At 39.4% G+C, this 17,180-nt stretch overlaps 1 protein-coding gene across 2 annotated transcripts in view; it reads left to right on the top strand.

Annotated features, from left to right (window-relative positions):
• LOC123508788 (cleavage stimulation factor subunit 1-like) overlaps nucleotides 1–17,180 on the top strand; it is a 43,085-nt gene that overhangs the window by 17,997 nt on the left and 7,908 nt on the right. Inside the window, exons 2-7 of one of the 2 annotated variants that reach the window (XM_045262702.1) lie at nucleotides 1,966–2,096; nucleotides 2,339–2,544; nucleotides 9,660–9,893; nucleotides 10,064–10,375; nucleotides 10,510–10,603; nucleotides 11,012–11,143. In XM_045262702.1, coding sequence (XP_045118637.1) covers nucleotides 1,966–2,096; nucleotides 2,339–2,544; nucleotides 9,660–9,893; nucleotides 10,064–10,375; nucleotides 10,510–10,603; nucleotides 11,012–11,143 — 1,109 coding nt within the window. The remainder of the gene's footprint in view (nucleotides 1–1,965; nucleotides 2,097–2,338; nucleotides 2,545–9,659; nucleotides 9,894–10,063; nucleotides 10,376–10,509; nucleotides 10,604–11,011; nucleotides 11,144–17,180) is intronic. The other variant, XM_045262703.1, reaches the window with a different exon arrangement.

The following is a 17,180-nucleotide window of genomic DNA, read 5'->3' as shown; positions in this document are numbered from 1 at the left end:
GGGCTCTTCCAATCCAGGCTAGCGCTGTCATATTTTGGGGGTTTATTCCTTGAGGCATGCTCCCTCCTCCTTTTAATGTGGGAATCTTCCTAAGTCTATGAAACAGGTAATGCGACAAATTATTTTTCATATATAAAAAATATTTTCGCATACTTACCTGTTTCGTATGACTCATACCCCCCCTCCTCCCCGCTGCATGTTTTTTCTTTGTTTTGTTTCCTAGCAGATAAGGAATGGCATAGTGGCCGCCTGCGCAGGCGGACGGGGGATAGGGGAGGGGGAACAGGGAGGCTTCCCGTATTCTTTGTAACCCCTCACTTGCCTTGCGTACCAGTCGAGTTGTTGAGGGGTTAGTTATTTTCTATTTCTGCGATCAGGACAAAGTCCAGACTCTATTCCTGAGTTATATGAAACAGGTAAGTATGTGAAAATATTTTTTATATATGAAAAATAATATTCCTTAGGGTTCTGTCCTGTCACCCACTCTCTTTCTGTTATTCATTAATGATCATCTTAACCAAACTTGTTGCCCTATCCACTCCTTTGCTGATGATACCACCCTACATATTTCCACATCATTTCAGAGATGACCAACCCTTCAGGAAGTAACAGATCATGCAAGAATCCCATGGAATGCCTGACTTCTGTAATTTCTATGATTTCTGATTGGGGCAGAGAAAACTTAGTAGTGTTCAAAACCTCAAACACTCAATTCCTCAACTCAACACATTCTTCCAGACAACTATCCCCTCTTTTTTCAGTGACACTCAACTATCTACCTCTTCTACACTGAATATCCTCAGTCTGTCTTTTTACTCATAATCTTAACTAGAAACTTCACATCTTATCTCTTGCTAAAACAGCTTCTATGAAGTTAGGTGTTCTGAGGTGTCTCCGCCAGTTTTTCTCGTTCTTACAACTGTCGCATGTTTCGGGGGTGCAACTCACACAGTTTTATTAGATAGGATGGAATCAAAAGCTTTTCATCTCATCAGCTCCCCTTCTTTGACTGTCTTCAACCTCTTTCTCACTGCCGAAATGTTGCATCTCTTTCTATCTTTTATCGCTATTTTCATGCTAACTGCTCTATTGATCTTGCTAACTGCATGTTTCTTCTCCTTCTGTGGCCTTGCTGCACAAGGCTTTCTTCTTCCTCTCATCCCTATTTTGTCAACTCTCTAATACATGAGTTAACCAGTATTCTAAATCATTCATACCTTTCTCTGGTAAACTCTGGAACTCCCTGCCCACTTCTGTATTTCCATCTTCCTATGACTTGACTTCTTCTAAGAGAGTGGTTTCAAGACATTTGTCCTGGTCTTTCAGCTAATTTTTTCCAATCATTTAGGGAACTTACATTTGAAGTAGGCCTTTTTTTTTTTTTTTTTTTTTTGGTGCTCTTGGTTAGTTTCCCTCTTGCATAAAAAAAAAAAAAAAGAATCTAAAAACGTACTGTTATATTATTATCAATGTCCAATTGTCCATACACCAGCAAATAATCTTCAAACTTTATCAATGTGATTACTATACCATTATATTCCTGATTATTTAACTTTCCACCTCCGTATTGGACATGAAGTGATGAGGTATAGACTCGAGAATTGAAAGGTAGTGGTAGGAGTAGTCACTCAGTCGTACTGTAGCTCATAGCTAGTGAAGATGTGTTAGTCTTAAGTTATTCCTAATTGTATTTGGTTGTTTGTGTTGTGTTGGTAGAGTGTCTCCATTGGTGTGGATAAGAGCCAAGGGGGCAGCAGTCCAAAAATATTTGTGAACCACTGATCTAATCTATCCTTTTGGTTATGCTCTTTAGGAACTGGGATCTTCAACAATTTTTTACGTGGCCTTTTTTTTTTTCCTGCCTTGCCCAATTTTGCCAATATTACTGTGTATTTTACCTTATATGCCCTAACCTTGTCATGGGAGAAATCACATCTCCTTAATGATATCTATAATTTTATTTAGCCAGCTGTTCTATGATGGACATCAGAACTTTGCACAAGAATTAGCTGCATCAGTGGATCAAGAAGCCACTGCTATTTCCCCTTCAGACCGACTCATGAATATCATTGTCATTGGACTACAACATGAACATGGTAGGAATATGACAGTTTGAATAGACTAACACTCTCTGGTTTTACTGTAATTTTCAACAACAGGCTGATTAATTTGAAGCATGCCAATATCCATTGAAAAGAGTTTTTTTCCAGACATTCTTATGAGAGCATTTATAGAATTTGAGTCTTTTCATTGATATGCAAATATGTCTGAGGCACCATCTTGTGAAACATCAATTCGATATATGTAGTGATTGACCTTGATAAACTCACTTTTTCAGAGGTTGATCGACCCTTAAATCGTCTTGAGTACACACTGGGTCCTGGACTAGATCTTGAGTATGAAACTGAGCCCCAGACCAGTGCCCCAGAACCTGCCATGTATGAGACAGCCTATGTCACTTCTCATAAGGACAAGTGTCGTGCTGCAGCCTTTTCCATGGATGGGAGTTTGGTTGCAACAGGGAGTGTGGATGCTTCCATTAAGGTGCTGCTCTGTTGCCATGTATTCTATCCACTTACAGGCATTTGCTTGTTATCTAGTCGACCTTTCTCCTATGGAAAGAAAGCTAGAACTCATAGTGACTGATCTTTAGGTAGGACTGAGAACATCCACCCTGACAGACCAGGACAAAAAAGTCACAACCCATTGGCTTGTATTCCATACTTACTTGCTGTTAGGTGAATAGGTGCTACATATTTGGTGCCGCCGTGGTACAGTGGAACCATGTGTGCTTTGGGGTCCGAATCCTGTCCACAGTCCGAGTGTAGGTTAGGCTTCCTCACTCGGGGCAACGGTTTCCTAGTGGCTGGGCTTTGAGATAGGAGGTACCCCCAAAAAGTATCCCCTTTAGCCCATAAACTCCTGTGAATAGCCCACATGGTATAAATAAGAAAAGAAATATATATATATATATATATATATATATATATATATATATATATATATATATATATACAGGCAACCTAAACTAACGAAGGTTCACACAACAAAATTTCGCTACAACGAAGGTTTCATTTTACTACCATCTGCTCGTTTAACGAACACCAAACTCGCTTTAACGAAGTTTTATCCATGTAATTTTTTCCAAGTTTGAAAGCCCCACTGTATCACGCAAGCTGACAGGCTTTTGAATACACCAGGAGCTGCCGATACTAAGGCCTGCCTCAGGAGAAATCCTGTGACACCTGTGTAATCAAGATCAAACGTCGTGGACAACACGCGCACCACTCACTTCCCTGTTCAAAACATTAACAGCATCAGCAACAACTCGTCTTCCCTCGCTCAACTTACCACCAAAACGCCCTGTGATGTGGTCTAGCGTTCCTAAGAAGACCAGGAAGTCTCTTACTCTCGAAGTGAAGCTGGATATTATTTACAGACACGAAAGAGGCCAGAAAACTATAGCAATCCTCCATTTACTGTCTCTACTATTTTCAAGTCAGCAGACTCTATTAACCCCTTCCATACCGCAAGACTGTTTTGTGGTACGTGCGTACCACGCGCAAAAGCGACCTCGTGGTACCGCAAGATGCCGCTGTGGTACGTGCGTACTACACCAATACATTTCCGTGTATAACCGTGGCCTGAGTGCGGATTTTGCCTTTTTCATGCTCCACGTGGTTCACTATAAACAAACAAACACTGGAGGCGTTATTTTTAGCCACCCCAGCGTAACAAAACCATCCCCCCCACTAGCCAATCAATATCGGAGTTAATTTTTCATGCATAAACTATAAAGCCAATCACTATTCTTTGACATATATTATTCCCACAGTCCCCCCAAGAACATCAGTTCTTTAGTATCGGCCATGGTGAAACTGTTCTATTGCCTCTAGTTAGAGATAATGGCGTCTGCTTCGTGTAGCAGCGATGAGGATTATCATAATTATGAGACAGATAGTGAGGATATACTGGAAGACTCTCCAGATGAATATGATTCAGACTATGATCCTGAAAAAGAAATAGGAGAGAGTGATAGTGACAGCAGTGTTGAAACCCTCTCGGCAAGTGAGGGGGAGCAGCCTAGTTATGACTGCCTCAGGGCCACCCTCACCAGGTGCAGAGTGTGTGGTGCTGAATTTATGATTAGTGCACAATTTATGATTATGTTTACATTTTCTTTTATTAATAAAATGACAAAAATATGTTTAGAAAAAAGTACATAACACGGTGAGTTAGAAAGAAATATAATGTGTAGATCTGGCCGTGAGGCACGTGCGCACACGGGCAGGGGGCTGCGGTATAGGAGGGGAACGCTTTGTTTATATCGGGGCGGTGGCTGCGGTAAGGAAGGGGTTAAGAAGGCTGATGAGACCGAATCTTCCTTGCAAGCTAAAAGAACCACCCGAACTCGTGACTCTACAATGGATAAAATGGAAAGCCTTGTGGAAATGTGGTATATAAGTTTTGTATGTGATACAATGATACGCCCTTTGTTTACATTCTACAGGTTGCCGGTTGGTGTCTTTCCTGTTTCACTCTCCCTCCTTTCATAAATTTAAGATCATCAACATTATAAAGTTACGTACATACATACATTAGTGCACATTATAATGACTTAAATTAAACTGCCTAAACGTTTAACTTCATAATTTTTACTTTCATTAAACTTTTTAATGTACTGTGATGCACTCTCACTTTGTTTACTCTTTCAATGGAAGTTTAAGTCACTGGTTAAACTTGTTATAATCGGTTTACTCAACGAAGTTTCGCTTAACGAAGTATTTTTTAGGAACGTAATCCCTTCGTTAAGCACGGGTTGCCTGTATATATATATTAAGATGCTTGCCCATTTGTCTTGCCACATTTGGTACTTGAACCTGGATCTTCTCGGTTGTGAGCTGAGCATGTTGAACATTACACTGCATAATGTGTATGTGTGTGTGTTTCACTGTTTGATCTGCTGCAGTCTCTGACGAGACAGCCAGACGTTACCCTACGGAACGAGCTCAGAGCTCATTATTTCCGATCTTCGGATAGGCCTGAGACCAGGCACACACCACACACCGGGACAACAAGGTCACAACTCCTCGATTTACATCCCATACCTACTCACTGCTAGGTGAACAGGTTTACACGTGAAAGGAGACACACCCAAATACAGGCAACCCCTGTTTAACGAAGGGGTTACGTTCCTAAAATACACTTCGTTAAGCGAAATTTCGTTAAGCGAACCAATTATAACAAGTTTAACCCCTGACTTGAACTTCCACTGAGAGTAAGCAAAGCGAGAGTGCATCATAGTACAGTGAAAGGTTTAATAAAAGTAAAAATTATGAAGTTTAACATTTAGGCAGTTAAATTTAATTTAAGTCATTATAATGTACACTAATGTATGTATGTACGTAGCATTATAATGTTGATGATCTTAAATTTATGAAGGGAGGGAGAGTGAAACGGGAAAGACACTAACCGGCAACCTGTGGAATGTAAACAAAGGGCGCATCATTCTACCGCATACAAAACTTATGTACCACATTTCCACAAGGCTTTCTATTTTATCCATTGTAGAGTCATGAGTTCAGGTGGTTCTTTTAGCTTGCAAAGAACATACAATCTCACCAGCCTTCTTAATAGTCTGCTGACTTGAAAATAGGAGAGACAGTAGATGGAGTCAAAATGATGGCCAGCAATGATATAGTTTTCTCGCCTCGTGTCTGTGAATAATATCCAGCTTCACTTCGAGAGTAAGAGACTTTCTGGTCTTCTTAGGAATGCTAGGCCACATTGCAGGGCGTTTTGGTGGTAAATTGAGTGAGTGAAGACGAGATGCTGCTGACGCTGTTATGGGAGTGAGTGGTAAGTGTTGTCCACGAGAGGCTTGATCTTGATCTTGATCTTGATTCTACAGGTGTCCCAGGATTTCTCTTGAGGCAGGCCTTAGTATTTGCGGCTGCTAGTGTATTCAAAAGCTTGTCGGCTTGCGTGATACGGCGGGGCTTTCAAACTTGGAAAAAATTACCTGGATAAAACTTCGTTAAAGCGAGTTTGGTATTTGTTAAATAAGCAGATGGTAGTAAAATGAAACCTTCGTTGTAGCGAAATTTCGTTGTGTGAACCTTCGTTAAACGGGGGTTGCCTGTATCTCCACCCGGCCAGGGAATCGAACCCCGGTCCTCTGGCTTGTGAAGCCAGCGCTCTAACCACTGAGCTACCGGGTGTGTGTGTGTGTGTGTGTGTGTGTGTGTGTGTGTGTGTGTGTGTGTGTGTGTGTGTGTGTGTGTAATTCACCTCGGTTGCCTGCTGGTCACCCAGCCAGTCTTCCCCATTATGGAGCGAGCTCAGAGCTCATAGACCGATCTTCGGGTAGGACTGAGACCACATCAACACACACACCGGGAAAGCGAGGCCACAATCCCTCGAGTTACATCCCGTACCTATTTTACTGCTAGGTGAACAGAGGCCACACATTAACCCCTTCAATACGGTGACGCCTATGTAGGCGTCATGAAGCCCCAGTAGCATATACGGTGACGCCTACGTAGGCGTCATATTTCTTTCCTGAGCTTTCTTCAGTTCAGTTGTCCCGTATAGTGTGTTGGATACCAACTACACACGCTGTATGCTGTCTTTGAAATCCTAGTGCTCCTCCCACCATCCTTGTCTCCACCAATCACTAAAGATAAGCTACATGCATCCCACCTTGTGTCTAAAATTACCCAATGGCATAGACTGTTCCCATCTCTCTCTCTCTCTCTCTCTCTCTCTCTCTCTCTCTCTCTCTCTCTCTCTCTCTCTCTCTCTCTCTCTCTCTCTCTCTCTCTCTCTCTCTCTCCATTCCCTCCCTCCCCATCTCCCTTTCCTCCTCCCATCTCCCTTCCCTACCTCCCCTCTCCCTCACGAAGATAAGTTACATCGTCCCGCCTTGTAACATTCGTGAAAACACACACACACACACACACACAAACACACAAAACAAAAATTTTCTAATCTCTCTCTCTCTCTCTCTCTCTCTCTCTCTCTCTCTCTCTCTCTCTCTCTCTCTCTCTCTCTCTCTCTCTCTCTCTCTCTCTCTCTCTCTCTCTCTCTCTCTCTCTCTCTCTCTCTCTCTCTCTCTCTCTCTCTCTCTCTCTCTCTCTCTCTCTCTCTCTCTCTCTCTCTCTCTCTCTCTCTCTCTCTCTCTCTCTCTCTCTCCTCTCTCTTCCTCTTCCTCTCGAAGATAAGCTACATGCGTCCCGCTTGTGTCTAAAATATTAGCAAATGTCACTCTCTCTCTCTCTCTCTTTTTCTCCGAAGAGAGAAGCGTCCACTTTCCTCTTTGAAGGCGATATAGTAAATAAAAAAATAGCAGCATAATACACAAAGATGACAAGTATGACAAGCTTGCACGAGTTTCAGCTCGGTAGGCACTACCACCCGTATATCATACAGGCGGGCTTTTTTAACATCTGGCGCGAAGGGGTTAAGAGGCTTGCCCATTTGCCTCGCCGCTTACCAGGACTCAAACCTGGCCCTGTCATTGTGAGTCGAGCGTGCTAACCACTACACTACGCGGTGTGTGTGTGTGTGTGTGTGTGTGTGTGTGTGTGTGTGTGTGTGTGTGTGTGTGTGTGTGTGTGTATTTACCTAGTATTTACCTAGTTGCAGTTTTACAGGGCCTGGGCTTTATGCTCCTGTGGCCCCGTCTCCATATCTACACTTATCCAATCTTACTTTAAAAGTATGCACACTCGTTGCAGACACTACTTCTTCATTTGAACTGTTCCACGTCTCAATACATCTTTGCGGGAAACTATATTTTTTAACATCTCTGAGACATCTTCCTTTTCTCAGCTTTTCACCATGCGATCTTGTGCTTCGGGTGTCATATTCTTTTCTCAGGATCAGTTTCTCATTATCCACTTGGTCCATTCCATTGATCAATTTATAAACTTGTATCAGATCTCCTTTCTCCCTTCTTTGTTCCAGGGTTGGTAGATCCATAGCCTTTAGTCTCTCCTCATATGTCATCCCTTCAAATTCTAGAACCATTCTTGTAGCCATTTTTTTGTAGTCTCTCCAACTTCCTTATGTGTTTTCTCCTGCATGTTGTGTGCTTGCATGCATGCATGCATGCATGCATGCACTTACACAAATGCTCTTACCTGATTTTTACAGGATTGGGTGAAGATCATTTTGCTTCATTTTGAATGCTCTTAAGTCAACATAATAGTAGATGTGTTTGGGGAACCTCACATGATGGAGAACACATGGCTGACACTCACTTTGTTGTAACATACATTGCATGTTAGAGACTTATTAGAAAACTGTAGCACTTGTAGCAGGGCACAGTTAAATATATGATGTATTGTCACAGTTGTCGGAAGATACAACTTGGTGGTGATTTCTAGTAATTGTATGCTGTGGAGACATTCACTGGTGCATGTAGTGATGTACTTCATTTTGTATGATTATGTGCATTTGATGCATTACTTCATTATCTTGTGAAATATTATACAGCACACTATAACATGCTTTAACCCCTTCAATACTGGGACATGTTTTTACCTTGAGATTTGTGTATGATTACCAATTTATTTACATTAGGAAGGGTCTATGGAGGTAAGGAGATTAATGGCCTCTCTCTTAACTATTCTAATACCCCAAATGAGTTTCGGAAGGTGTATAAAATTGCAAGATAGTAACCAGAATGAATATGGAAATGTGTAATGGTACTGAAAGGGTTAACAGTTCAATTAGTGTATGGTTTATTTTCAGTTTTCACATAAAGGCATTTGTATTCTATGTTTTCAATTAACTTACTTTGTGGACTTTAGTTGAATCATTATGATATGTTTGGAACTATTTAATGGTGTGGAGAACAACTTAACATTGTTCTTGACCAAAGCTAAATGAAAGGATGAATTATGTATGAAGAAGTTTTGAGAGAATCTTGGAAATATATCCTTTTTGTACAAATGATGAATTTTTCATTTGATTAGTGAAAAATTCCCAATTAATGTCAGCCATAGTAATAGTCTCATTGAGATGAAAATTAGTCATGATGAAGGGGTTACCATGATGGAGGATGCTGAAAGAAACTGAGCAGACAGTGTGGCAACAGTTTGTATAAGCAATCACTTATACATTATAATGTCAGCTTGGTTTCAGACTTCCTGATATTTTCAGCTAATATAAGTTTTTTTTTTTTTTTTCTCTCCCCCATTTATTTTGAAGCCATGCAAATTTTGTATGAAATTACTGTTCATAGAGTACTGAATGAGAGAGGTCTGACCGTTTTGCTTTATGGCATTTGTCTCAAAGGCTGTGATTGTGTCTTTTTTATTTTTTTGTTTATCTTGATTGTTTATTTATTATTACTTTTTTTTTTTTTATTTATCTATGATATTGCCTTTTCTTTTGTCTTTCTCTCTCTCTTCCTTTTTTTTTTATTTTCATAATTTTTGTATTTGATCTTTTTCTGTTCAATCAAACCTCTAATCTTTCCATGAAGAATCTTGTAAATTTTTTATGCAGATATGACATTAATCATAAGTTATTTCAACTTACTTAGATATGATATTGGTTCAGTAATTCATAATATAGATTATTGCATAATATTTTGGCATAAACTTCATTAGTCTGACAAAAGTAATTTACTTTTATAATTCATTTGAAAGATCCTGGATGTGGACAGGATGCTGGCCAAGAGTGATCCCGACGCTGTGGAGCTCCATCCAGATGCTGTTGTTGGACATCCCGTCATCCGCACACTCTATGACCACCTGGATGAGATCACATGCCTTGAATTTCATCCAAGGGAGCAGATTCTAATATCTGGAAGTCGAGACACTAATATCAAGATGTTTGACTTCAGTAAAACTTCTGCCAAAAAAGCCTTCAAAACATTAACTGTAATACTAAGTTTTGTTTTCCTTATGTTTTTGTGGTCAAATTTTTGATAAATTCAGAACTATAATGCTAATTATTATTTTATGCTTATTGTGATAAATTGATGATGGAAAATGAGTTATTCAGGTAGATTGACTTTATGCAGTGGGAATACTACAATTTTTCGCTACAGGATGCCGAGCAAGTGACCTGCATGTCCATTCATCCTAGTGGGGACTTTTTGGCTGTCACTACTGAGGGTCCAGTGGTTAGATTCTATGACATCAATACTGGTCAATGCTATGTCTGCCCCTACCCAAGGGAACACCACACTGGACCTTTAACCAGTGTGCGCTATTCTGCTGATGCTCGTGTTTGTGCGAGTGCCTCCAAGGATGGGGATATCAAGGTGTGGGATGGAGTCTCTGGACGATGTGTTCAAACTTTTACAAAATGTCATGACGGAGCTGAAGTCTGCTCAGTGCTCTTCTCTCGAAATGGGAAGGTGAGTAATGTGATGAAAGTGTTTTTTCTTATTAGTCAATAGGAAACAAGATATTTTGGTCTTATTCTTGGTCTGTTAATATATTAGTTTTGAAATTATGTCCTTTTACTTTGGGCATTGCCATAATCTTGCAGTACATCCTGTCTTCGGGACTGGACAGTATAGTTAAACTATGGGAGTTGTCTACGGGTCGCTGCCTCATTGCATACACCGGGGCTGGATCAGTAGGTAAGTAACCAAAGTCTACACTTCTTTGTTTCATGAATTTTTTTGTACATTGTCACAATAGATATTTGAGTATTTTGTAGAGTTTAGCAGCAATATTTTGATACATGTTATAAGAAATTAAGTTTACAGTCAAATTTAATTTAATGTCTGCTCAATTATTGATATTTTATCACAGCCAAATTTGATGTACAAACCTTTGTTTTAACTTTTTTCAGTTTTTAGGTTAGAAGATAAAAAAGCTGTAAAAGGAGATAGAAGCAGAGTTATGGAAAAAAATAAAGGTTTACATTGTGTCTGACTGAAAATAGAATCTACTTATTAGCCCTTAGGTCAGTTTTTTCATCACTAGATGGTTATTTTTCTTGACTTCCTTAATTCTTACCTAGAATTATCCTGTGTATCCCTTAGGCCGCCAAGAACACAGTGCTCACGCCATGTTCAACCATACAGAGGACTTTGTCATGTTCCCAGATGAAGCCACCACCTCCCTTTGTGCTTGGGATGCACGCAATGCCCAGAGGAAAAACTTGCTTTCTCTTGGTAAGCTTTGTCATTGACTGGCAACTCATCAACCTATGCATGCATACTGCTTGTCCATTGAATATTTGTAAATATTTTGCCAGGGCATATCTGATCTTTGTTGGTCCTATAATTTCATTGTAAAATACTTTACATACATAACCTAGAAATTTTTGTGTTTCTTATGAGCAAGCAAGTGCAATGCTAAGAAGAGTTATGCTTTATGGTGGTGCTACTTGTGTTGATATGATTTCCAGAGACCATAATATGCTGAAAGAGCACAGTTTGATTGATGTGTTAGATCTTCCTTTTTTACTTCATCTTATTTATCTTACATCCTGAAGAAGTGTGTTGCCGTTAAAAAGTTGTAGCTAAGTATTTCTTAGTGGTATTAAATTTTAAGTAAAATTTTCAAGGTTCAGTGTTCGAGAAACATAAAAAAAGTTTAGTGGATATTTGGAACGGATTGATTGAAGAGATTGTAACAGCAGAAAGTGTGCAGAAAATCAAGGAAAAGTTGGGTAAATATAGATATAGAGACAGGTCACTGTGAGCTTTGTTCAAATCCTGTAATATAGAAATAGGTAAATACACACACACACACACACACACACACACACACACACACACACACACACACACACACACACACACACACACACACACACACACAATAAAATAAATATAAAATATATAAAATATATAAAATATATGAGTGGAGTAAAGAGTGGCAGATGGAATTTAATATAAACAAGAGCCATGTTATGAAAATGGGAAGAAGTAGATAAAGACCAAACAAGGAGTACTGGCTGGGAGATGAGAAAATTGAAGAGACCAATGAGGAGAAAGACTTAGGAGTAACCGTGCAAAACACTCTGTCACTGGAGAAACACATAAACAAGATATTTTGGAAAACATATGATATGCTTCAAAATATTGGTCTTGCATTCCACTACCTAGATGAAGGAATGATGAAGATACTATGCACTTTAATAAGACCCCAGTTAGAATATGCAGCTTGTGTCTGGTCAGCACACTTGAAGAAAAATGTGAAGAAGGTGGAAAGGGTACAGAGGCTGGCAACAAGGATGGTACCAGGATTCAAGGAGTTAAACTATGGGGAAAGACTGAGGGAGCTGGGGCTGACCACATTAGAAGAGAGAAGAACAAGAGGTGACATGATAACTATGTATAAATTGGTGAACAAGATTGACATATTGGACAGAGAATTGATAAAGGTGACCACAAGTAATCATCTCCGAGGACATGGAAAAAAAAACTAATAAAAGACATCTGTTTAAATGACGTAAGAAAGTACAGTTTCCCGCATCGTAGTATTGATAAGTGGAATAAACTGAGCAGTGATGTCGTTGACGCGGTGTGCGTCAATCAGATGAAAGAGAGATACGACAGGAGTAGACAAGGAGACAGGACACAGAGAGCTTAGCTCAGGCCCTGTAATACACAAATAGGTAAATACAAATACAGTAAAACTTCGCTTGACGAACGTCTCTAAGGACGAACAATTCGGGAGACGACCAAAAAATTTGTCAATTTATCGACCCAGGGGACGAACGATATTTCGGGGGATGAACGCAGGTAAACGGCTCGCCGGCAGGCTAGCCGTTTGTGTGATAGCCAACCCGGCTATCACACAATAAAAAAAAAATATATAAGCACAAAAGAAAATAGAAACAGGAACATATAAAAAATATTACATAACATAATCTCCTGTTTTTCCTGAGCATGGTGATGTTACTGGCACGCTCTACTGTAGCTTCCTCGGCGTTATCCTCGCTGCTCTGGTGGCTTTCAGTGTTGCAGTCATCATCATCCTGGCCATGTCCAGGTACTGCAGATTGTGGCACATCCATCGCAGCTGTTTCCTCGCTTGCCTGGCAAGGAACACCGCCCTACTGCCCGCTCCTCTCACACTGAGCATCACCTCCGAGGATCAAAGGAATTTCCTGGCCACGTACCTTTAACTTCCTTTCTTGGAAATCCAAACTTGCTCCCACACGCGTGAGGAAGTCAATCCCCAGCAGGCAAGGGTCTTCCAAGGCAGAGACGAAGACTGGCAATCTTTCCATGTTTCCCATGCCGATGTTCACTATAACGTGGCCCCACATAGCGGCACTGACTTGTGACGCTACACAGCTGTTGTGTAGCTCTGGCACGCTGCGCACATCCAAAGTCCTCTCTCATGACTGTCTTCTCGGATCTTGTCTGTCTTCCTCCCCATCCTCCTTTCCTCCATTCCATCATGCCATCAACATCCAGTCTCTCGAGTAAATAACCTTTCCTTTTTTATTCATTTTATTATCATTTTGATAAGTAAGTAAAACAATTTAGTCTTTATTTTTTTTTATTTTGTTTGTCATGCATACATTAAAGGTCTATTTTGAATGGGTTTTATGGACAAAAGTATGATTTTTTTTTTTTGGTCTGGAACGGATTAATGGTATTTCAATACATTCTTATGGGAAAAATTGATTCAGGGGACGAACAAACCGGGTGACAAACAGGATTTAGGAACGAATTATGGTCATGAGCTGAGGTTTTACTGTAGGTAAATACACACACATGGGAAAAGGGAAAAAGGAAAAGGGCAAAATGAAATCAGTAAAAGACCTACTAAAACATCTAAATGACAAGGATAGACAGAACTTAGAAGAGGAAGTAGAAGAAATCCATAGACTGGGACCATATCAAGAAGGAACAGTGAGACCAATTAAGATACTACTAAAGTCACAAACAGCAAGAGAAGAAATACCATATAGAAAAACAAAACTCAGAGAAACAGAAGGTTGCAAAGATATATATATATATATATATATATATATATATATATATATATATATATATATATATATATATATATATATATATATATATATATATAAAGAAAAATAGAAACAAGGAGGAAAGGAAAAGACACAACGAACTGGTGGCAGAAACAAGGGAAAAAAATAATGAAAGGTCAGAGGAGGAGAAGAAGGCATTTTTTTTAGAGAATTATAGGAGACAGGATAAGGAAATGTATATAAAAGAAGAGAGAGAAAAAAATGGAGTAAGTTTAACTAAAATGATAAGAACAAGAGATTAATAATGATGTATACAAACATAATTTCAAGTAAATTAGAATAAAGAGATTACATAAAAAAAGAAGAACCAGATATTGTATGCCTGGTGGAAACAAAGTTAAATGAGGCAATAAAAATAGACATAGATAAACGGTATAATATATGGAGGAGAGACAGAGTTGGTAAAAGAGGAGGAGGAGTCATGATGATGTTAAGGAAAGAGATGGTGGTAAATCAAGTGGAGTTTGGGGAAGGAAAATCAGAAATGCTGTATATTAAGATACATATTAGTAAAAAGGAGTTAATCAGTGGAACATATGTGCCACCAAAAACAAATGGATCAATCAAGAATATAAAGACATGATAAATGACACCATAAGGACACAATGGACCAAACAAGAATATAAAGACATGATAAATGACACAATAAGGAGTCTTACGAGAATCATTAAAGAGAGGAGAAAAGTTATATTAGTAGGAGGTGGACTGGGAAAATTATGAAAATGGTATGGGGGAAGAAGCCTAGGGAGATAGATTCCTGAACCTAATGATAGATAATATAATGGTCCAAAGAGTAAAGGAAAACACAAGATTCAAAGGAAACGATGAGCCGGCGAGATTGGACCTAGTTTTTACAAGAGATAAACAAATGAATGATGATAAAAAACCTAAGTGCCCATTGAGAAAGAGTGACCATGTAATATTAGAAATGGATATAGAAGAGGGAAAGGAAGATAGAGATGAATCATACAAAGGAGACTGATTAAATTACAGAAAGGCTGATATTGAGAACCTCAAGAACTATTTTAAAAAAGTAAACTGGGAGATGGAAAACTCAGAGACGGTGCAAGAGAAGTATAACTTATTTTTGGAAATATACAAAACAGGAGTCAGGGAATATGTTCCAAAATATAGGCTTAAAGAAGAAGGTAAAAAAGATTGGTTTAACTTACTTTTTCTCGTATATATAAACGACATGCCAGAGGGAGTGAACAGCTACATAAATCTGTTTGTGGACAATGCGAAGCTGTGCAGAGTCATTAAACAAAAAGAGGATTGTGAAATACTACTGGAAGACTTAAACAAGATCTGGAAATGGAGTAAAAAATGGGAGATGGAATTCAATATGGACAAAAGCCATGTCATGGAAATGGGAAAAAGTGAAAGATGACCAGTGGGAATCTATAAGATGTGAGATGGAGTAGAACTAGAAAAAGTAAAAAAGGAAAAGGACTTGGGAGTGACAATGGAAGAAAGCAATCAACCGGTAAGCCATATTGATAGAATTTTCAGAGAGACATATAATTTGCTAAGGAATATTGGATTAGTATTTCACTATATGGACAAAGAAATGATGAAGAAATTGATAAGCACTAAGATAAGACCTAGATTGGAATATGCAGTTGTGTGGACCCCCCATAAAAAGAAACACATAAGGAAATTGGAGAGACTACAAAAAATGGCTACAAGAATGGTTCCAGAATTTAAAGGGATGACATATGAGGAGAGACTAAAAGCAATGGATCTACCAACCCTGGAACAGAGAAGAAAGAGAGGGGATCTGATACAAGTTTATAAATTGATTAACGGAATGGATCAAGTGGATAATGAGAAACTAATCCCGAGAGAAGAATATGACATTAGAAGCACAAGATCGCATAGTAAGAAACTGAGGAAGGGAAGATGTCTGAGAGATGTTAAAAAATTTAGTTTCTCGCAAAGATGTGTTGAGACATGGAACAGTTTGAGTGAGGAAGTGGTGTCAGCAAAGAGTGTACATAGTTTTAAAGAAAAATTGGATAAGTGTAGATATGGAGACGGGGCCACACGAGCATAAAGCCCAGGCTCTGTAAATGTACAACTAGGTAAATACAACTAGGTAAATATACACACACACACACACACACACACACACACACACACACACACACACTGCGTAGTGTAGTGGTTAGCATGCTCAACTCACAATCAAGAGGCCCGGGTTCGAGTCCCGGAGCGGCAAGGCAAATGGGCAAGCCTATTTAATGTGTGGCCCCTGTTCACCTAGCATTAAATAGGCACGGGATGTAACTTGAGGGGTTGTGGCCTCGCTTTCCTGGTGTGTTAAGTGTGTTGTGGTCTCAGTCCTACCCGAAGATCGGTCTATGAGCTCTCAGCTCGCTCCGTAATGGGGAAGACTGGCTGGGGTGACCAGCAGGCGACTGAGGAGGAGGTGAATTACACACACACACACACACACACACACACACACACACACACACACACACACACACACACACACACACACACACACACACACACACACACACACACACACACACACACACACACACACACACACACACACACACACACACACACACACACACACACAAATATTGAATGTAAACTAGATAAACTGATAAAGGAGAAGATGGAAATGAAAGAGAATAAAGAACAGGAAATGGAGTTTGTAAGACTGAGAGAAAGGATAAGAAAAGTGGAAGAAAATGAAGCTAGGCTAAGAGTGGAAAACGAAGAACTAAAAAAGGAAGTAGCTAACTACAAGAAGCAGATGGAAGAAGGACTCGGTAAAGCCGAGAAAGAAAAGGAGAAGCTGAAAGATCTAGTAAACAAGGAAGAGGAAAGAGTACAGAACGTGATTAAAAAAGTACAAGCATGGAGAGTCCAAGATAAGAAAGATAAGGCCGATTTTCAGGAGGTGATTCAAGAACAACTTAAAGAAAAGAAGAAAATATGACAAACAAAATGATAGGAGTCCTCAAGACAAAAGAAAATCTAGTTAGAGAAATTGCAGAAAAAAGAAGAGTGTAGTCGTATTTGGAATAAAAGAAAAAATATAAAATATAGACCAAAAAGAGAAAAGAAGAAATGAAATCAGTCAAAGACCTACTGAAGAATCTTAATGACGAAGATAGGCAGAACTTGGAAGAGGAAGTAGAAGAAATAAACAGAATGGGACCATATCAAGAAGG

The sequence above is a fragment of the Portunus trituberculatus genome, chromosome 25 (assembly GCF_017591435.1).
Source record: "Portunus trituberculatus isolate SZX2019 chromosome 25, ASM1759143v1, whole genome shotgun sequence".
NCBI lineage: Eukaryota > Metazoa > Arthropoda > Malacostraca > Decapoda > Portunidae > Portunus > Portunus trituberculatus.
Note: the sequence above shows the minus strand (reverse complement) of the source record. Positions and strands in the feature narration are given on the sequence as shown.